Source organism: Diorhabda sublineata, chromosome 1 (assembly GCF_026230105.1).
Source record: "Diorhabda sublineata isolate icDioSubl1.1 chromosome 1, icDioSubl1.1, whole genome shotgun sequence".
Lineage (NCBI taxonomy): Eukaryota > Metazoa > Arthropoda > Insecta > Coleoptera > Chrysomelidae > Diorhabda > Diorhabda sublineata.
Genome location: NC_079474.1, coordinates 28,951,202 through 28,975,164, shown reverse-complemented (window position 1 = coordinate 28,975,164; position 23,963 = coordinate 28,951,202). Strand labels below are relative to the sequence as shown.

The following is a 23,963-nucleotide window of genomic DNA, read 5'->3' as shown; positions in this document are numbered from 1 at the left end:
GTATAACACTTATTATCTCGTTAAGTTTCATTCATTTAATAATTTTTTATAATAGAGACCGCATTGTGAATACATCCAATTCCTGTAAAGGAAAGTCCGATTTTAATTGTAATTTCCTTTTTTTCACTTCATTATCACATCATTTTTGTCTCTTAAAAGTTTTTACGAAATGAGATTCAATGAATCATGTTTAATTTCCACTTGTGTGAAATTATCCTAAAATTATGACTAACATTTTTTTTAAATCAACATCATGGTGAAATACAAAACTACATTATTTTATGTGTGACTTCTCATTTTTCATTATCATTATTCATATTTTCACCTTTTTGAATTTTAACTAAATGTTATAAATTATTGGTTATTTGTCAAAGGTTGTAATTTATTAAAAATAATTATTAGTAGAAAATATGATAATGTAATTTAAGCTTTAGATGATAATAAAGTAAAATTTTAGTTTAAAAAACTTAGTTTATTGCTTTTTCCATATAAACATAATGTGAGTGTTCCTGAATGTGTGGTATTTGCAGTTTTTCATTAAAAAAAGCTGGCCAGTAATACATCAGTGAAATACAATGGTTATTTAATGTTTGATTGAGTGTTTATTGAAAGTGCTAGTTTCAATGGATATACAGTTTTTAAACAAATTTGGTCACAAATAAAGTATTTTATTAAATTATTGATCTCTCGCCTATTGCAAAAAAACTAAAATTACATGTTTTTGCCTCCCAAAGTGTCATTCCAAAGCTTGTTGCTGATTTCCAAATAATAAATCCAAGTCTCATTAAGCCAAATAAAAACCCGTTTCATCTCCTAACCATAATTTATTTTAAAAATTCTTCCTTCATTCCCATATTTTTTTTTATTTTATTTTTTGTAGTTTTTCATAGCCGATCAGAATTTCAATCATTTGAAATTATTAAATTGTTCTAATTAATTATATTCACTGAAAGCAAAAAACTTAACTTTCTTTGACAAGAATTATTCTCATTGATTTACTTTAATAATCTGACACTTTTGTTTATTAGATTTCATCGTGTAGAGGTTAATGTCAGGTTCTGTCAGAAATTGGTATTAATTCACAAATAGTTTACACTATTTTACTAGATGTAACTCATACCTTTAGTCAGAAAATGATTTAAGTTTGAAAAGCTTCTCTATATGAATGAATATATTGGACACCGTAAATCTTTAACATAAAAAACAATATTTTATAGAATAATATGAAATATTTTATTATACGACAAAAAAAATTATATAAAACAATTGAAAACAAACAATATTCCTAAGTGAAATGTGACGTCATATAAAAAAGCCATTACTTGACGTTATATTAATGTTACCAACTTTAATAAGAAAACATAATAGTTTACAACATATTTTAAACACTTATATTAACTAAACTTAAGAGTCTTCCTGCAGCCATAAATAACAAACTAGGTGAAATATAAGAAATCATTTTTTTATAATTCTTGTAATGAATGTACGTAAAATAAAGCTAAAAAATATCAAATATTTTTAATATTCTATATTATAATAATCGTTAACACTATGACGTCAGTATAATATCTATATAAGTTTGACAGATCAAAATTACTCGGGGAAAAATCTTTTACTTTATGTGAATTCATTTTTATTAATAGAACTAAATATAATAATACACTTAAATTTTTGAAGCCAAGCAAACCACAAAATAAATCAAAGATATTGCCAACTTATTCCCAGACACTTAAATCTTTTGGACACATTATGTTCATTAATAATGAAGATACACCTCGTACTTATTTTCAATAAAAATACAGAAGCTAGTACTTTAAAAAATGTGGAACAGAATGATTTTAATGTGTTTTTACATTATTATGCCCAAGTATGGGTCGTGGCAATTTTAAACTTGGCGCCATATTATATATACATAAAGTTGGTTACGCTGGTGACCCCTAGCGCCTTAGCGCTTTTGTGGATTGTAATAATCAGGTATGGTTAACGGCATTACGTTTCTAATAAAAAACAATTGTGGGTGAAAGTGATATAATAAGTAATTGTTAAATCAGTGATATATTATTACATATTGGCAAAAAATATAACAGCCAAGTTTGTTCTGATCTCAGGTATTTTATATGCATTTGTCCAAGCTTCTGTAGCTTGTCAGTTTCGGAAATGGCGTCTTTCCACATGGTGATAAAAATGGTTTAGTGACTTGTTACTAAAATTTCTAACAAGTCTTAATGTTATTTAGTAACAAATGAAAAAAATATCTGAAATTAGATCGAATATAAAGCAGCAACATCGGTTATTTCATTCTTCATTGAAATAAATGCGATGTTGCCGTTATATTTTTGTAATTATTAATTCTTGTGCAAACCCAAATAATTTTAATAACAACTTTAAAGTATGTACTTTATTTTACGACACAAGTTAGTTTAGTCACAAACTTTTGTCCCGTTATGTTCAACTCGGGTGTTTACGCTAGCAATCAGGTAGTTTTCTCTATATAAAAAAAGCATTTTATTGCATATTTGTTCATTTTATTTTGAATAATACACAAATAATCGTACGTTAGTTGGCAGTTTTAAGATTTCTCAGTAACATCCGATAAAATTATATTTGCCAAAGAAATGACCCACAACTTCTTTAAAGTCTCATATTTTTAATATACTATGCTACAAAATATCATTTTGTAGTTGGCTGGATTAATTGTGTTTTAGAAGGAAGTACAGATGACTTTGTCAAATTTGATTTGACTCATATTTGTAGATAAGTAATGTTTGACATATTTGCTTTTTACAGTTAGCTTGTAAATAGTACCTCTGTACATACTGTACAAAGAAAAAGATGAGTTCAAGTAACAGAGCCACCTCAAAAGGTGGCAAAGTGAAGCCTGATAAATTGCAAAAATCAGAGAAATCAGACAGTAAAGGTAAGAATGTTGGGTTCCTACTTCAATATCTATCACTCTTTCCTGTAGAATTGTACAATGTATTATGTTTATTCCCATTTCTCCATATCTAAATATATATATTTTCATTTATAATTTAGATTCATTAATGCTGTATAATACACTTTTGAACAGAAATACTATATCCAATATTTTAATGACAGAACTGATGATTTATACATACAAAGACAGGTATTTTCTTGTTAATAGTTCCTCCTTTAATTGATGGCTTGTTCATTATACTAATCTGAGTAAATGTATGTTTTTCCTTGCTTTTAATTTTCAAGTATGTAGTAGAAATTGAAATCAAACAAATCATATAGCACTAGATGTGAACTGATATCATTCAAATGAAAAAGAACACCGTTATATTTTGTCGAATAATGCCAAAGGTGCAGAATGTAATGAGTAGAAGGAACTTTTTAGTATCAGATGCTCTACCTAAACTGTTAAGTACAGCTAATCTATATGATACCACTAGTTTGGCTTTTGGAAAGAACACTACAGCTCAATAGGCTTATAGAATAATTTTCCAAACAAATGCATAATCATCTAGTCACAATTTTTTAAAATAAAATCTGTTGCCCCACAGGAGAACACACTTGGATTATTATATGTTACGAACAATTTTTACTAACTACAAGGCAAATATAACCACAACAAAGAGGTCAATCCAAAATACTGTATTTGATAGCAGATAATCAAAGTATGAGACAAATAAACTTTGTGAAGTTGTTAGAATCCCTTTTTTTGAGGATGTAGTTACTGTACAAAACTAAAAAGTTAAAATTACACAGTAACAACTTTATTCCAACCCAAGTTTGTGAAAACTGGCCAGATGCCTCACAGACTAATAAATATGATGTAAAAATGCATTAGGAACAAAATTATTACAAGAAACAAAGAAATTGACATTAATGTCTAAAATCTATTATTGGTTGTAAAGGAATTACTACTAATATAGGATATATTTTATTTGTTTAGAATACAAAACTGATAAGTGGATCAATTTATATCAAAGAATCTTTCAAATGTTATCAAAATGCATTTTTAGATAAAACTTTAAAGTGCTGTTTTCAATGTGTTATCTTTATTTTGAATTTGGGTGGTCAATATCATTAATAAAATATGTAATCCATTACCATAAAGTATGATAGCAAATATGAGTGTTTGATAAATATTCTTAATATATTCTGGGACTTTTATTTTTATAAATTTAATTCACCATTTGATTTTAATATTTAAAAAATATATACTTCAGGGAGCATGCATCATTCAGATGTGTGTCCATAATTTTTTGGGTTTCCTACTACTTGTATGTATGTTGTGATTAGGGTGTCATGTGACCCAAAGAATCTATTATATCCTACTTAAATTACTCAAATAATTTCTTTGAGCAACAATGAAGTAGGTTTGGGATAAAAAATAGCAGTTTCCTATGTTACACTACTTTATTTTTAAATACTTCTTATTAATTGTAGATCATAATATCCTTGCAGATGTTTTATCTTCAATTATTTCAGAATAATTTAGCTCTTATTACCAAGGTTTCCTCTTTTGAAGAAGAGAAATTATCACTTAAAAGTTTATTTGTTTTATCATTGCAAAATATAAAACAAAGTACTCCATTATATCTGTTTGTCTGTTCACGATATATTCAAAAATTACATAAGGGATTTTCATGAGGTTGTAGCATGATAAAAGTGCATACAATGTGCCAAAGTTTGGTAAAGATTAGTTTCTTTATAACATCTACATAACAGAATACATTAAAATATTTCAAGTAGTATGAACATTATTATAATACATTTAAATTTAATTCCCATCATGTTGATAGGACAACACATGTAGGTGTAATATGTTCTTCTTCAAGCAAAGTCTCGATAATAATGAAATTATAGATTCTTCATAACCTTTTGTTACCAGGCTCTGATTATTTTAGGGAAAGGAACTGATAAACAGCAGCAAAGAGATGCTAATTCTAAAAATGAAGATCCCAGCATGAAAGATAAAGTAAAACAATTGATAGAAATGTCTCATAGATCTGAAGAAGAAGTTTGCTTGGCTCTACATGAATGTGACAATGATGTTAATTTGGCTAGTAATATGTTATTTGAGGAAATGCGAATTGTAAGTATTACGCAATAGTTGTTTGGATAAATCTAAGTTCTATTAAATAGTGCAAATACTGTTATTTTCTGCTAATTACCATTTTAATGATTAATTATAATATAAAAAAGCTTACAGTTAATTGAACAGGTTTACATATATCAAATGTGTGTAATGGATTTTTAGTGATAATTATTGTTAAGATTTTCATTCTCTGTATGTTTTTAAATGTAAAACAGTAGCTGTATGCACAAAACTTGATTGTTTAACCCATGAGAGCCCAAATAACTTTTTTGCTTTTCTTCAACTGTAACTAGTGTTTTTTACCAACATGTTACTAAACTAAACAAAAAGTAGATTTTTTTTCTATATGAACGTTTATTTTTTTAAAACACATGTATGGCCAAATGGCAATGCTATATAGAATTCTAGAAGCTTTAGTGAAAATAAAAAACTTTGTATGAAAAATAGGATAGCATCCTTCATCTGCACATCTTTTCTTTGTTTTATATGGCACATTTATTAGAATGTGGTTGAAACTATCGTGTGTGATGTCATCACTTATCCTGTTAAGTGTAATGCTATTTATTGAAGTACTAGGTTTTCTGCGCTCCTCTTTTATATTGTTTACTCATGATCTTTTTGTTGGGCAACGGACAGTCCTTTGTGATCCTATTATCGCGGATAGTACCTATTCCTGTAAAACCATTCTCCCTAAGATAGACTAACAGATTGAAGTTTGTAAAAAGGTTATCAAAGAATAAGTTTTATGGCAAGTGTTTCTCGTTTGCTATTTCTGCTAACAGTGAAACAAATGGCTGTACACTTTCCACAAAACTGTTCGTATTCAGATCTAAAATGTTTAGTTTTAACCTGGTACATATCACAGAGAACAAGAGCAGCATTGATGCACCACATTTTAAAACCAAACCTTATTGCTTATTTGGATGACGGTCAAAATTGTTGATCATTGATTTATTAAAGGGGTTGTTGATACTTTGCGAAATGTATTAGAATTCTTTTATGTTTTTGTAAATAATGTTTGAAAAAAATAGTTTTATATCCAATCTTTTGTTCCTAAAATTAAAATTGATCATATACTTAAATGATTTGATTTATTATCAACTTGTAAAATACCTACAGATAAACTAATACTAAATTTTTGTATTAGACTTCAATAAATGTGAAATGTCAGTTTTTATTATAACTTTTTGATAATTAGTTGTATACATTATCAACAATTTTAACAGCTAACCTATTATAACTATATAATTCATTGTTACAATCATGGTACATTCAACTATTTTTGAATCACTTTCCAAGAATTTACCAAACTTGTGTTGATTATTTGCAGTGGTATATTTATAAAAAATGTATGTGCATACCATTATTTACAGTCATTATGATTTTAGTCACGCCTAAAGACAATTATTATGGTATGAAGCAAAATGTTGTAGGTACTCATAGAATTGTGATTACAAATTCAATTAATAATCATTTGTTAACTTATTCTAAATATAAAGGGATTGCTTTATAAAAAAAGTATTAGTTTGAAAAATAAAAGCTAATTAATTCGTTCAGTAATCAAATTGTTGTTTCTTCTATAAATAAGTTCACAAATAGATAATTCATATAAAATTCATTGACAAATCATGGCTTCATCAAATTATCGACATTTTGCTTTCAGTACCCCCTTATCATTTTTTTAATCAACTTACAATAATATTGTTCAGTGTTACTATTTAGGTTAATATAAACACTTGCTACAAATAATGAAAAAAATTTCTTAGGGTGAATGGGAAACTAGAGTAAAAAAGAAAAAGAACAGACAAACATCTACTGGTAAGCAAGAAAAATCTGATGACGCTACTCCTGTTGACGACTGGAACGAGTCTGGGCTACCTTCTACAAATGCTGCTAGTGGAGATAAAGACAAACCTAGAGGAGGTAATAGGGGCGGTAGACAAAATAATCGTGGTTGGCGAGGTCGCGAACGCCAGGAAAATGACCGAAATTTGGAGGACCGCCCCCGAGGAGATAGAGAAAGACGGGGTCGCACCGGTGGCGGTCCAAGAGGTGGAGGTGGCGGTCGTGGAGGAAGAGGAGGTGGTAGAGCGGGTGGACGATACTTACCGAGAGGTGGTAGAAACAACAGTGGAGGATATAATAAGCCCATTGACACTTGGGATAATTCAAACACTTGGGACAATAGCACAGTTGCTGTTACTAATCATAACACAGAAGAAACTTGGGATGATTTTCCTGGTGCCGATGAATGGTCTACAGAAGAGTATCAAGGTAGTTTGGCAGATACCAAGGTATTTACTCCTAGTAATCCACCTCCTATGGATCCCATTATTGATCAAACAGGAGCAATGAACTCATTGCAAGATCAAACATTTGGAGGTGATCAGTTGGTCCAGCATAGTATACAATCACAAAGTCCTGTTCCACCTATGATGGGCAGTCTTACTGCTGCACAGACCCAATATTTCTCACAGGTTAGTACAAAATTGAAGATATAAAATCCATTTTTTATTAGAATATATTATGATTTCTGAGTTACATATAAACATTTGGTATTTCCAAATTACAGCTCCAACAAAATAATGACAGTCTCAATAACCAGTACCAAAATCCATCGTACCAGAGCCAAACATATGAAAAGGCTACCACCAATCAATACACAAACAATACAACTCCTTACAATAGCGCTACTGCAAATCAATATGGTTCTAATGTAACTGCTCAGTCATATGGTACCAATACCCAGCAGTATGGAGCACAGACCAGTTCAAATCAGTATGGCGCTGATAATAGCGCTTATCAAAGCAGTGTGTATGTCGGAACACAGGAGACACCATCTGCTCAACAACCTGCTAGAACGAAGACTCAGCGAGCAAGGGTGCCGCCTCCTTCAAAGGTGAGACTCGTATATATTTCACATCTAATTATTCTATAGTTACCGCGGTTAATGTGTGTTTGAGATACCTTTACCTGTAATAATGATTTCTGATTACCTCCTGTTCCTTGTATTTTTTTCACAATCATTGTTTTCACTAATTGATGTCTATTTGTATGCAAGGTGACCTAGAAAAGTTGTTTTTCTCGTTTTAAGTAAGTTTAATTCGAAGTCAAGTTTTATTATAATATACAAGTGTCAAAACTTTCCTTGATACAATATTTCATTATTATCTTAATACTCTCCAATATATTTATATGTATTAAGTATTCACTACTTTCATATCAAATATTTTAACATTTCTTCAATATTTTTATATTTGTTGTTATTTCAAAAGTTACAATTTAGATATGATGAAACGATGACGAGAATGAAACACAAATTGGTTAAAGTAACACTACTGTATGTAAGTTTTTTACCAACATGTACGTTGTTGCTTAAAAATCAGTATGTATTTAAAGATTATTATGGGATCCTGATTAATCCCATAATTTTTTAAATTTTCAGCAATGTGTCATAATTTTGCATACCTTTTATGATTTTCTTTATTTAAGATACCTGCAAGTGCCGTAGAAATGCCTGGAGACCTTAACGCAAGCATTGGTTATTTGGATGTACAGTTTGGTGCTTTGGATATCATAGATACAAATTCATCATTCGATAGTGGAATGGATACAAAGTACAGTGGTACAGCTCAATCAAATAGCTTAGAGGTACCATCAGTAGTAACACCTGTCGCTACTACAAATCTAGATCTCACTTCAACTTCTGTCAATCAAAATTCTAACTTGGATACATACTCGCCGAAGACGAATGCACAAAACAGTATTAGCTCTGCTATGTCACAGAGTGTAAGTAAAATGTTTCTATATGTAATTGTTATCATGATATTTAAAAAAGGTTTTTGCTAAAATTACCATTTTATGCATAATAGTAAATATGTTGTTTCTCTAATCCTTAGGTCTAAAATTTCATACTCTTATTTATGATGAAACGATGACGAGACTGATAGATTTAGTAGACTGCTAACAGTCATTGTCAGCAAGTTTTTTGCAGATCTTGTCAGTTTGCGTGTTCTGCTATTTCTTTAAGATGTCATTGGCAATCTGAGATAAACTATATCAGTTTCATTAAATTATGCTAAACGTCTGATTGTCTTGATAAATGTATTTTTTAATTTTTCAGCTTTCAAATACAGACACCATTCCACAAACAAGTGATCATTTGACTAACACATATAATTCAGCACCAAGAACAACAACACAAGGTAGTACTTCAACTTCATCATCAGTAACTGCAACTGGTCTAGATTTGAGCAGTAAACAACCACCTGATACACATTCATATTCACAGTCATCTACATACAGTTCCTACCAGCCTAAATCAAATACCTACAACTCTTCCACCTATAGTGGAGTAACAGTAAGTAAAGTTATTTATTATTTTATTAAATATTCAGAAACCGTGAAAAATAGAAGATTTACAATGTAGCAACAAGTAGAAGAGATTTACTTTGTGCTTTGCTATTGAAAGATGTGTGTGATTATCAGAAATGGAATATGTTGAGTCATCCTGATGTTTCCTATGCCATTGACACAAAGTTGAAGATGAAAATGCAGAAACAATTGGATAAAATAGAGAAAAAAGTCTTTAGTCTGTGTTTCTGATCATACTAAGGCTCAAAGCCCAATACTCTTGCTGGAAAAGGAGCACAAATGCCTTTTATTGGTCAGAAGCCTTTTTGGAAATAGGAGGAAACTGAAAGAGAATCAGTATTGGAGTAAATTCTTCTAAATTCTAAATATCTCCAAAAAGGAAGTACCTAATAGTTTGGCAGAAGTACCAAAAATGCTTTGGTACTTCATAAGAACTCTAAAACGGTTTTATCATGTCCAGGGGTTTGGATAAAATTTTCTCAAGGTTTTGGTTCTTATCTGGAAATTCTAGTTTTTCACTAGGAAACATTCAGTAAAAGTTGAAAATATTACCATGTATTTATGAATTATCTATCACCCTCTTCAATTTTTACGTCTATAGTGTTGGCCTATTTTTCCCGTCAAGTTTTTTGTCCTTGACCTTGATATTTTATTCTGATTTTCCAAATTTTTTGCAGCTTTTCTATTCCTCTCTTTTTACTTTATCTGTTACTCTAAACTTTTTAACTTTTAAGATAATTGAGCTTTTATAATATATTTACAGACAACTGTGAGTTCTTTTGTCTCAAATCAAGCAAGTACTTATGCAACTAGCCAAACAGTAGCTGCATATAACGCCCCAAGTGGAAACACGTATCCAAGCACTTATTCCTCGAATACTTCATACCAATCCAATACAAATTCGGCGGCGTTTCCATCGATCAGTCAGGCTAACACCTATTCTTCGAATACACAGTCTTATCCACAGAATACTAGTCAATCAGTCTATGGTGCTAATACAGGTAAGGTTTAATTAAGTATACTCAAATACAATTGAAGAACTACAGTTTGATTATTATAACGCTTCAGAATAATTTGGATGAATAAATTATTCATGTTTCATTCCAGAAAATAAAAATTAAACTGTGATAGAATAACACACATTAAAATTTTTTTGTTGTCATTTAATTTCAAATTATTTCACTGAAATCATCTCAAATTAGGTTATGTCATAGCACCAACATAATATTTTTATGGATCCTCAACTTAATTTTGTCTTTCTATAAATTTTGTACAAGTCAATTAAAAAATATGCGTCAAAGAGAGTACTATATATTTTTAATTGTTTAGGCTTGAATAACAGTTCGAGCTATGGAAATACGACGACCAGTCAATATAACAACTATGGTTCCAGCAACAAAATTGGAAAAGAATCGAGCGGTTACGATAATAGTTCGAGTACGTCCAGCAGCAGTCAAACGACATCTACTAGCAGTGCTACGACAACAACACCTTTATCATTATCTCAAGCTGGAGTAACAACCAGTAAAACATCTACAACATTAGGTAAGTAATTTATTCAATATTTAGTAGTATTGATTATTGAAACAGATTTTCGTGTCAAGCGCTATAACAATTAAAAGATTGTTCCAATGAGGGCTAGCGATTTTCAGCTCACCAGTTGGTGCAACTATCGAAAGAAATCTAATGTAACATTTTATACACATCTCTATTTCCTACTGCATTAGCGCTTCTAGAGGCAAATTCAAAATATAGTAGCCCTCATTGGTAATATCAGATCTTCTATTTTATTATATTTAGGGACCAATCACAAATAATAGATATTAAAAAACTATTATAACAATAATGTATTATTAGACAATCCAAATGAACATTTTAAACTATTGTCGTAGAAGTAAGTGGTAATTTTCTTTTAATATACTCATTCAATGAAAATTATTATTGTACAATATCATATTCTTTTCAATGATGATACGATGACGAGACTGATAGTTATGGTAAACTGTAAATAATCATTTTTGGCAAGTTTTTTGCCGATTCTGTTTATTTTGCGAGTATGACCATTTTCTTCAAGATGTCATTGGCATTCTGAGATAAGAAATAAAATTAGTTCAAAAACAATTTAGGATAGGATTCGTTTCATATCAACTGATAGTTCATTTATAAGCTCATTTTTTGCTATATTTGCTAGAAAAATCAAAGCCATGCTTTTATCATACAAAAACTGAAGTTGTATGTTTTTCTCTTGTAATTTTCTCGTTGATGTCATAAATTTTATTTTATTACATTTATATAAATTTCTCCACTAAAATTAAGTGAAAATAGGTTGACTATGTGTAGTTTTTGACATACTGTTTCAATTGAAACGAAAACACCGGAAGTATTTATAATACATTATTACATGAGTACACAAGTACTCATGAGGTTCTTTTAGGGTAGAAAAAGTCAAAAACGATTTTGTGCAGGGGTTGCAACTATTGATTGTCCAATTCTAGATCTTTTCATGTTTTCAGCACTATATCCACAGATAAAACTTTAAATAACACTTTTACTGATTTTGAACACATCAACAACTTTTTGAATACTCATTCAAACTAATAGTCAGTCACAGTAAAATGTTTCAAATTACATTTGACTGAATAAAGTTGAATCAATAATATAAGATGTAAAATTACCAAAAATTTAAAAGAAAGCAACAGATAAACCAAGTAAACATAGAATATTCAAAACACAACAAACATACTTGAGTGTAATGAAATAATTTTAGTATTACTTTATAGGGTTCCATAACAAAAATTCGTTTCCTTAGTTCTATGGTTCTTATTAAAATTAATTTGTTTGAAACTCCGATACTAACGTTCTTGATTAAATTTTAATAAAAAATTATTTTATCTTGTAGCTGCGAAAAATTCCAACAGTATTGTGTCAAATATACCACCAAGCGTCGCTCCTGTTATGAGTATGCCATATATAGGACAGGTACCATACTTCCAACAACCCGTATACTCCTATGAAGAAGTGCAGATGTTGCAGCAAAGGCTTCCACATATGGTAAGCTGGAGATTAAATGTTCAATGAGTGTTGTTCGAATTGAGCTTAATCCGAGTGTTTCTTTACTATTACCTCTTCAGACTTCATATTTTTTATTTATATAAAGGTTATGTAATACTAATTGAATTTACTGAATCCTCATTAAATTATAAAATAATTTCCAGCATGTATTGCAGTTGAAAATAATAAAAAATATGAAATCTAATAATCACGTTCTCCGCATTCTTTTCATTTTAATATCACATCAAACCGACTCACCTCCTAAACATTCATCATTTAGTCACGACCAATCATTTCGCTTAAACAAATACCAGCTTTCTTCTCACAAAAATTTAACCCCAATTGAAACTAAAAAATTTGGAAAGTTCTCGGGTGAAGTCGATTTGGTACCAACGAATGTGACGAACCTATGTATTTATCCTACACAGACGACACCCTACTATGATATGAGTTATCAGACACCAACCACGCTGGCAGCCGTAAGGGATGCAGCTACACTCGGTAACGTTGGATATTCGTTATCATCTGATGGAAGGTTCGCTAGGACGGATAATAATGCTTCACCAGTTCCAACGACGCTGTCGCAGCAGACTAGTACTCTAACTCAAGGACATCAAGCGCAACCGATATTGGCCGGTACAGGGCCGCCGTACTTCTTTGCCACTGCTTTCAATACCATCGCCCCAAATTACCAATTTGGAGCAATGTATACGGTAAGTAATATTTTATAAATTATATTGTGATATATTTTCAGTTCCAAGTGAGACGTGTAAGCTTAATATTTTCATGATGATCAAAAATGTTTCTTGAACTTTTGGCATTATTAGATTTTCGGGCCAATTACTTTTTATTTATATTAATTTCTCTACAATCATGTCACTTATGACTTAATTTCTTTGAAACCTTGATTATATTTTATATATTTATATTGTTCCATCATATTAAAAATGTTGCAGTACATAGGAAGAAAACCATGTAAAGGAGAGCACTGACCTCCAAAACCACGTTCCAAGACAGAGAATATTGCTTTCCTGTGTGCCACCAATTCAAATATCTTAGGGTATTGATAACTTATAGATAATGTGACAATAGAGATCAAGGCTAGAGTTTCTGCGGGGAAAAAGGATGCTTCTGGGCAGTTCTAAGAGCGCTCAAATTTAGATAACTCTCACGAAGGTCAAAGCTCACGATTTACAAGACAATAATCCGTCCCATAGACACATATGGATGTGAGACTATGACGACAAGTGAGCTAATTTTGAACTGCTGGGGACGTAAGATCCTGCGAAAGATTTTTGGCCCTGTTTGCGTGGAGGATCCGGAGGAATGATGAGCTAAGACAGATGTATGGAGTGCCAGATTTGGTGTTGTTCATCAAGCTGGGTCACGTGAATAGGATGCCTTCTAATCAATACCCGCACAGAGCCATCTATGGAGCTTCTGGTGGACGGCGACTGAGACGAAGAACGTGCCTTTGCTGGTTGGGGGACGTTGAAGCGGACTTGATCCAGCTAGGGGTTCGACGTTGGAGGCACTATGCACAGGATAGAAAGGATTGGCAGTCGATTTTTTCAGAAGGCCTTATTTCGCAAAGGACCGTAGCGCTGGTTAAAGAAGAAATAAGAAGATAGTGATAAATTTTAATAAACTACTCCACAGCATTCCACTCCATTTTTTGACTCGATCAGCTTTGAAACAAGGGCGTTGAGACAACAAAAATGATAATTAATTGAACAAAAAAGGAAGAATAATTCAACTTTTTTTTTTTCATAATAGCCTGAATATAATAAAGTATTAAAGGATTAAAAAAAGTAATAACAAAACTTCTAAAATAAACTGAACAATAATTTAAAAAATGAAAACAGATGATATAGTGATACAAATAGTCCACGTCTTCTAGCTGCGCAATGTCAAACTTAGTATACAGGGATAGTTTTACATATCTCTCAGTTTTCTAACTGAAAAGATTTGTAGGTCTTTCAAAGCCATATCTAAGAAATTGTTTTAAATAGTCTCAGAGAAATAAAACATATTGGAGTTTATTCCAGATATCTGGAAGGCTACTTGATCGCTTCACATAAAGAAATATTCTTTTATTAAAAATCTTCTATTATCATGCATACTGGTAGATTGTATTTACTTTGGTTAGACACCTTATGTATGTTTCATAATTTTTTGCAATACTTTGTTAATGGGATTTTAGGTGCCAATATTTTTGTATACAATGTGAAGCCAGCTCCTCTTATATTCATTTTAATCGTTATTTGATAGTTCACAATTTTTATGACTGATAGACTAAATTATACAGGCATCAATAGGAAATTTGAGTCAGCCGTGATTCTTATCTAATGTAGACATACTGAAACAAATTAAAAACAATATTATCTATTTTAAATTAGTACTTTCAAATCCGATGATGTGATTATTGATTCTAAATATAAAAAACTGTATTTTTAGCAACTGCCTGCTGCTACCAATGCGCATGGTTCCAGTAATAGCACTCAGTATTCTAAACCTGCATCATACAACTCAGGATATGGCAACTACGATTCCCTGAATCAATCTCAGGATTATTCAAAAGGCGGTTACGTCAGTAACACGCAGGGTCAAAAAAGTAGCGGACCAAGCGCTTCTTCAACTGGATCTACAGGAACTGATCTGTCAGCGATGTACGCTAAATCTCATACAGCTTTAGGAAAAGTTAATGTAAGTAAAGTTATCAGTATATCCAATTCGATAAATGAATGTAATGAATAATAAAATATCAATTAATTCTTACTATTCATTTGCATATACAAATAAACAAATCACTCCATATAATTTCTGATAATGTTTTTTTGGTACAATTTATTTGGTAAGCAAAGTTAATCATCTAAATTATGATACATTTACATACATAATGTGACTTTTAATAATAATAAGTAGGCTTAATTATAGTTTATAATAGTAAACTAATATAATAAATATCATTTTTTAGCACAATCAAATGGGCATCCATGGATGTTCTTCAGCTTGCAATACTTACATTATGCAATATAATATAACTTGATAAAAGTAACATTAGAGTGTATAGAAATAACAAAAAGAAATTTGTCAATCAACTCATTTTATGCATAATGTCTTCATTATTTATGTATTATGCATCCATAATGGAGAAAGTTTTGGTTGGAATTATTAGTTTATCCTTGAATGGCTGTACTTTTGTAGTGTGTTATAGAGCTTCGATTAATCAATTTTTGTAGTGGGTTTGATTAATATCATTGTGGAGATATATCTGATGCTGATTATATTTGCTGTCATTATGTTGCAGTTTTCTTACTTATGCCATGATTTTGTATATTAACCAACAAGGGATTTTCTCGACTTTTTTTCTTTACTATTTCTATATTTCTGTTGTTGATAGCTAAACTAAGATACTTTACAGTTAATGCCTATAGTATTATGTTAATGGTTTATTATGTGTTAGTGCATATTCAAAGAATGTAAATTGAGGAGTAGGTTTCAATCTCCCTCGAATCATTTCAACGTTCTGTTCATTAAACTTTGCAATTTATGCAATGTTTTTTTCTGGAAAGGAAGGGAGGGGCTGAAGAATAAGATGTGCTGCGTATTGAAATATATTCCATCTCAGAATTGCAAATATAAAGAACATACACCAAAAAAATATTGAAAAACAATTCAAATATTGTAGTAATATTTTTATTTAATTGTAATTAAGAAGTGATGGACTACGTTACTTTATTTATTATATAGTGCTTTGTTTCACAAGCCAAGATTTTTGAGAACAACTTCAATGATTTAATCACTGTGTATTTTTTGCAGTCCTACGAAAAACAGGGTTTCCATTCGGGAACGCCACCTCCATTCACAGGAGGAATTCATGGCAATCAAAGTGCAGGTTTAGCACCAAGTGGAACTGGTTTTGCTCCACAAATGTATATCAGCACAATGGCTCCTCATCAACAGCATCATACAACACATCTTATTCAGCAACCACTTCATCAGGTAATGAATGTTTATTTTTCATAAAAGTTAAAATTTAGCATGTTTGGCTTATCTTCAAATTTGTGTGATTTTTTTTTAAATTAAATCAAACTTTAAACTAAAAACGTTTAGTTACCTTATATCATATTCTTATCAAGCGAATGTTCTTAGCTCCATAAAATGTTCCTTTTTTACATTTTGAGCAACTGCAAATTTAAGAATCAAATTTTTTAGACAGGAAAAGAGATTACATAATGTTTGCAAAATCTGAGCTATTCCAAAATGTATATACTAGGTATATATTGAAATATCCGAAAGGTTTTTATTCTTATGATAGAAACATCGATAGATTTGAAAGGAACACTGAGTTAAGTGATTAACGATCTGTCAATTTTAAATTTCCTAAATGACAAGTTGTAATTTGTATGACGATATTTTTTATGAGTGATAAGTAGTTTCCTAGATTTGTACAGAAAAAATTATGATTTACATCGAAAATGGCATTTATGTTGTGAATATGTTGAAGTTGGATCTATTTAAGTGAAACTAAAATTTTGGTTATGACTACGGTTTATACTAAACATTGAAATTGTCTTGAGCTTGCACCTGATCTTCATGTTGCTGTACTAGATGTAATACCAAGAATTGAAACAGGATTTTCATAATAGTTTCATTTCTTTTGCTTCCTAATAAATGAACCCATGTTAAGACTGTTTTTTTAAAGACTTTTTTGCTAAAAAAAATCAGCTATCAGAGCAAGTAGAGGTCTACAATCTGCAAATTTTAGTGGTTCTTGAACGTCATCCTGTTGAGAAACACTGCTCTAGAATATATTGCTTATAATTGGTATTCTACCATAGCACTTAGGATTTTCTGAATGTATACAACAATTTTGTGCATCACTACTGCTCTACATAGGAAGTAATCACATTAACAATACTATTATTAAACATTGAACCAAATTTTATTATGGATAATATCATGGATCTAAGAATTTTTTTAAATATGTTACATTGGGGTTACATTTCAGTTGAATACTACCATTTTTTTAAATTATATATACATTTTTTTATGATTAAAACTTCTAAAGTTCTTAGGTTGATTTTTATTTGCTTCTAATTAGAAGCATTATCAAAAGACTTATGATTAAAAATAATCAAAAAATGCTATATAACTTCGATAAAATATGAAATAAAATTTTTGTTAAAATAATTTTTTTTTAAATGTCAAAAAGTATGTCATAAAATGACAGAGAAGAGTAATATTAGATATCGGTTTACCTACCTTAGATACTCAACGATATGCAAGTTTGAAAATTTAACTGAAAAATTATAATAAATTTGACTCATGTTTTTTGTTTTTTAAAAAAATAATTTTAACCAAAATTTTATTTCATATTTTATCGAATTTATGTGACGTTTTTTAATTATTATTAATCATAAGTCTTTTGATAATGCGTCTAGTCAGAAACGAAACGTCAAGATAAAATAAAATCAAAATGAAAGTCTACCTAAGAGCTCAAAAAGTTTTAATAAAAAAATATATATTCATATTTACTTGGAAGGTTGAAAAAACAAATATGAATTCCAATGGTGAATGAGATGTGTAAAATATACCAAAATAAATGATATCTACTATTCACCTCTGAAATAATTTTGAAATTCAATACTGCTAAAATGTATTCTGCCGTTCTTTGAAGAAGAATATTGAATTACATGTCAAGGTATTAACCAGGAAAGTAGTTGTTTTCTCCTTTTATGAATGGCAGAATACATTTTCGAAATTATTTCAGAGGTGAATAGTAGGAATCATTTAGTTTGATATATTTTACACACTTCATGTACCATCGGAATCTATATTATCGGCGACTATCTGACCAGTGGTTCGCAGTTGGAAGTGAGGATGGCGCCAGTTAGCATTTACTGGGGAATGATGCTCTTTGACGTTGCCTTTATTTCGGATCTCAAGTCCGAACGAGAGTTGTTAAACCACTGATGAAACGTAATAACGTCGAAACTATTCAATGGTTACAAATCTCTCCTTGCAATTGCAAGCAATTGAGGATGTTAATATCGACAAAAAGGTCGATTGACATCAAGCTCTTCAGGGGAGATGTAAATCAATATTCGTCAAGGCATTAGCCCGGAAAGTAGTTGTTTTCTCCTTTGAAGAACGGCAGAATACATTTTCAAATTTCGAAATTATTTCAGAGGTAAATAGTAGGAATCATTTATTTAGATATATATTTTGTATTTTATCATGCGGTAATTCTATCGATTTATTATTATTAACATTCAATTATTTGTGAAATAGGATGAAACAGCAGTCACTTGAATACATTTTATATAATATTGACTTTGCATGCATCACTTCCTTTGATTATTTAGTTTTTGTTTTGCTTATAGATGGATGTAAGGCACCAGAATCGACGCATGGTAAGTCAGTGTTCGACTCACCATGCTTTTTGTATTTTGGCTAAAATATGGGATTTTGCATGGGGTGCTTCTAGCGCTGCCATTAATTCGTTTCACATACTAATCTGTACTGTTAATTGAATGTTAAAACCTAATTGTGTTGCTAATTACTTCACAAAATAGAAAAACTAATAAGAGAATTAATTGAAAAGTGAAATGGACAATTTGAAATTTTGTGCAACAATTAATAAACCTTGTTTAATAGACTTATTTTACCCACTTTTTTAATATTACAATTCTTAATACGAAATGGGCCTGAATTATCTTCAACTTGTTTTTATCAAAAATCTTGTAAATCATTAAAAAATAATTATAGGTGAAAATCACTCGTATTTTAATGTAAACAAAGGTTATGGCTTTTCAGAAGATTGACTTTTGAAATAGATACCCAATATTTTGATAAGTGTTACTCTATTTCCAATGGCTTTGTTTAGTTTCATCAAGTTATATTGATGTTTTTACTGAATTGGCATTTAAATACATTATTCTCTAATATATAATTTTGAATTGTTTGCTTTTATTCAGTTTCAAAAATTCACTGTTTATATTTTGAATCCCTATATATTTAATATAGTTGTGACTATGATGATAGCATAACATTTCTTTTAGTTTGATTTTTAAATGATTGTTTATAAGTTTTAGTCGATAGGTTTTATTCATATTGATTTTTTCAATGATTTTGACTGATGACTATAATAATTTTTGCCTACAGTACACTAATCGAATAAGCATCTTAAAGAAACTTTCTTGTAATTAACAGCTACAGTTTGAAACTTGTGAATTAAAGAATGCTCATAATAATTTATTGCTGTAACAAACGTTACTCTCTTTCAAAACCATTTGAGTGTCACACTGACACTGTAAATACTAACTAAATACTACGTACACACGCAAGTTTATGACAAGCAGTTGTCATTATGTGTATATGTAACTTCAGCAACATTCATATAGTCAGTTCACTAAAAATTTAAAACTGTTCCCAAATGTAACTTTTTATAAGTATCAATAATACTTTTTTCTATTTTTAATTGACTGTTTTGTATTGGAAGATAATGTGATAAAAGTAAAAAGTCGAAAAATTGAGTGTAGACGAAATTATTGTATGCATGCAAAGTTAATATGGAAATGACATGAACAAATGAGTGAGAGAATTGAAGTGGCAACAGATCACCAACCCGATAATAAAAACAAATATTGATATTTAGTTACATTTGTAAATATCATCTGGGAAACGAACTGGTACAATTTGCAGTTAATAAAGTAGGATACTTAATTAGCTGTTTCATCAATTTTTTTCAAATAAACAATATGAATGATCGAATGCTTTTTAAAGAGTCTGTCCTAAAACTTGTACTTTACCCTAAATGTTTGAACATTCCACCTTCTAAGTTTTTAGTTCTCATTAATTAATTACTAAAAGAATGTATAATAACAAGCTCAACTACAATGGATACTTGCATTTTTTAAAAGTATTTATTTTTTTGTTTATTTTAGATATTTTGATATGAAGTAATGTCAGAATGTAAAATATTTTATTAAAAGTAAAAAAAATATCTAAATATTTAATTGAAAATCGCAAAAATTTCAAATTTTCAACTACATTTTGGTTTTCAGTTGTGATGGCATAGGTTTAATTAAAACATTGAGCAGTCTGCTTGATGATCACGAGGTTATTTAGTATTACATCTCACAGGATCTTCAATATAACCAACACTTTCAAACCATTTTTGTTGTATATTCGAATTTCTTTGCATCAGGTGTTTTAGTCGTTTAGTCCTCGCACAAAAGACCAGTTATATACCATTTTTCAAATTAAGCAAAGTTTAATAAAAACGCTTATTTTAAAATAACTGTCGTATTAACTTTGTATCACATGTTCAGTGTTTATTTTATACCTATGACATCAGGCAATGTGTCGATAATCTGAAATGTTTAAACTAGTTACAAAATTGTTGAATCTTAAAAATTTTCACTATAAATATTGATTAAAGAATTAAAATAAAAATTATATTAAAAGCTGTACATAAACCATCCATTTTTTTATCAAACCATGCAAGTACTCTATTTTATAATAAAACTTGATTTGAGTCCAAAAATCAAGTAATAACTCTTCTGCTTTCCACAACTCCCTTTTTGTTCATGGATGGAGTAATTTTATATCTGTAATTAATTTTTATAACATCAAGTAATTGGTATAAACATTGTTTATGTTTTCATGGAGAAATTCCATTGCTTTTGCCTAAGTCTTTTGTGTTATTATGCTATGTAGTCTTTAAATGAAACGGACAAAGTGTGAACTTTCACTTTTTATTATCATAATTGATTCTTTCAGTGTAGATAAGTAAAAGTGATTTCTCAAAGATTTGTAACTTAATTAATTATATTTGAAATGAACACTAAGGTCATAATCCTACCCCAAATGGTGTGATATAGCTTTTGCATTGGCTGGAGAAGGCTTTTCACGATTAGAAATATCATAATCATCTATTCCTCGACCATTAATGTTTCGCGATTTGAGTCCTAAAAAACTTGATGATGGTATTGTTGTAAGGGCCACACTTACATTTGGATCACTGAAGAAGTCATTCTATTGCTCACATGCTTATTTTTGACGTATTAGAACCACCTTTTGCTCTGTACAAGAAGATATATTTTTTAATTACCTTTAAAGGATCGAACTATAATATACCTCCATGTAGTAATTTTTTTCTAAAGATAAAAAAATGAAAATTATATGTTAATTTTGTTGGAAAATAGTTTTTATCCAGCCCCAGTTTTCAATTGCATTCATATTTCAAATTGTCTTTATTGCAAAATCAAAATACAAAAAAGAAAAAGAAATATTCTTATTAATCCAAAACATTTATCGACCGTTTTCTATTAATATCTTCGCAACAAAATGATTCATTGAATGTGAATAAAACAAAACCTCAAATTTTTGAATGTTCTGCTAGTCCTTCATCCCAGTATTAAATGTTGCTTTGGTAATAAGTCATATGCGGATTTATTTGATCATTCATTTCGCTTTTTTTTTTAGGATACAGCAAATGCCGCAGGTCAGCGTACTCAGGGGACAAATCAGGCTAAAGCAAGCAAACAACCCTACCAGACATCATATTGGAATCAAGCTTAAAATACGGGTACATACACAGTTGCCTGCTCACTAATCGCCGCATCCCCCTCCTCTCATAATGAAAACCAGAAGCTGGTTCCGACTTTGTTATTACTATTATTAGCTTGTAATAATAATTATTGTATTTTTTATTAGAAAACGTGAAAGAGTTGCAAGTTATTTATTTTTAGTCGTAAAGGCTTTTTTGACACTTTTTGACCTATTGTGAAATTTTATAAAGTAAAACTGAAGCAGCCTGCTATTTTTTAAATGTTTAAAACTTTTTTTATATATATAGGGTAAACGATAGGATTGTTTTTACTTTAATAAATTTTGTGCAATTTTTTTTCTTTTTTTGGGAATTCGTGAGACTTAATTTTGGCCAATGTGAGCTTAATTTTTATTAGCGCGGTCAAATAGAGTTTGTTTATTTTATTTTGTATTAAAGAGAGGTCGGGTTTTTCGATTTAAATTGAGCAGATGGAAGTCAATTCAAGTATTTCTTTTTTTTAAATTTTGGCGATATATGAAAAATATTTTTTTCTCAAGGAAGATAAATGTGCTGCTTCAAAAATGATTTTATTTTTGTTAAAAAATAACCTTTTGAATGATTCAATTGTGTTTTATTTTCATTTTCAGTAGGTTAACTCTTTATATTTAAAGAAATTGATGTTAGATGTTGATTCAGGATAAAGTCAGTAATTCATACTTATATATAATTTTATTTTAAAAAATATTGGCAAGTTATTATGATAACAAGCGATCTCTGAGGCCTCTAATATGCCATTTAAAATAATTACTTCGATTGTTTAGGTAATTCAGCGATCCTTTTACGCCCTTCCAAATACAAAATTCTTTTTAGATATTGACATTTTATTCACTTTTTTTCAGATCAGTAATTTATAAATATTAAGTGGAAGACAATATTATACGAGATATTTTTAAGCAGAATATTTATTACGAATCCTTGGTACAAGTATTTGGTAACTACGGATCGGAGTAGGAAAATTTGTAAAATAAAATTTTGTACTGACCCCTCCCTACGCGAATTGTGAAGTTTTGTCTGTGCATATACATCTAGTGTTAGATGGAATTTAAAAACAAATTAAGTTGGTAAAAGGCTTACCGATAGTGCACAGTTGCATGACTGATCTTGTATCGGTCCATTAGTCCTTCTAAGGAAACTGTCAGACGGTACGTTAAGGCATCGCTTGTTCCCTTACGGGACTGTGGCTCGAAATAAGTTTTTAAATACATATAGTTAGATTTATTAATTATTAAATTTAAATTATCTGTACCTATTGCTATTTGTATAAAATATTCACTTTTATTATGTAAGCACTGTATATGTGTAGTTGTTTTTTTGTATTTGCCAATAACCTTTTGAATTGATAAGATACACATACATACATTTTCGTTTTGAGATGTGTATTTGTTCATTGTATTTTATATTTCTTTTTTTATTGTAGAGATCGACAATGACAGGTAATAAAATCTAATTTATGTACAAAAAGTCTAATTATTTTTTGTATTTTAACTTTGTCCTAAAATAGTTTAGCAGAAAATTGTAGAAGGTGCGAAACACTTTGTAATAGTGCTAAAGTGATTAGAATATTTCTTTTTCGTAGCAACAAAAGACACCTTTTTTAGTCTACACTTTTTGCTAATAACAATATATCGATCGAAAGTACTGTAAAGTATCGATGATAAACGTACTGATTTAGTGAGGTACAGGCGCGGTCGGTGAATCACAATATTTATTTGTAAAACTTTGCAAGAAATAATATATTAAAGTAATTATTGTATGTTCACCTAAAATATGTTAGTTGTGATTGTAATAAATGTTGTTTGTTATTATTATGGGTCACTTCCTCAATTTTTTTTCTTAACGAAAATTTAT

General features: G+C 29.9%; 1 protein-coding gene across 14 annotated transcripts; it reads left to right on the top strand.

Annotated features, from left to right (window-relative positions):
- Positions 1-1,928: 1,928 nt before the first annotated feature.
- LOC130451838 (protein lingerer) lies at positions 1,929-23,595 on the top strand. Of its 14 annotated transcripts, none has more exons than XM_056791200.1 (15): positions 1,945-1,974; positions 2,788-2,917; positions 4,878-5,065; positions 6,835-7,545; positions 7,641-7,967; positions 8,561-8,857; positions 9,192-9,428; positions 10,206-10,443; positions 10,772-10,987; positions 12,342-12,493; positions 12,922-13,206; positions 14,951-15,199; positions 16,316-16,498; positions 18,883-18,912; positions 21,989-23,595. In XM_056791200.1, exons 2-15 carry the CDS (start codon positions 2,833-2,835, stop codon positions 22,082-22,084), a joined length of 3,294 nt encoding a protein of 1,097 aa, XP_056647178.1. In that variant the 5' UTR covers positions 1,945-1,974; positions 2,788-2,832; the 3' UTR covers positions 22,085-23,595. The 14 variants fall into 14 exon arrangements, with proteins under 14 accessions (XP_056647214.1, XP_056647159.1, XP_056647178.1 ...); XM_056791157.1 differs by having other exon boundaries at positions 1,953-1,974; positions 12,859-13,206; XM_056791228.1 differs by having other exon boundaries at positions 1,964-2,013.
- Positions 23,596-23,963: the final 368 nt, after the last annotated feature.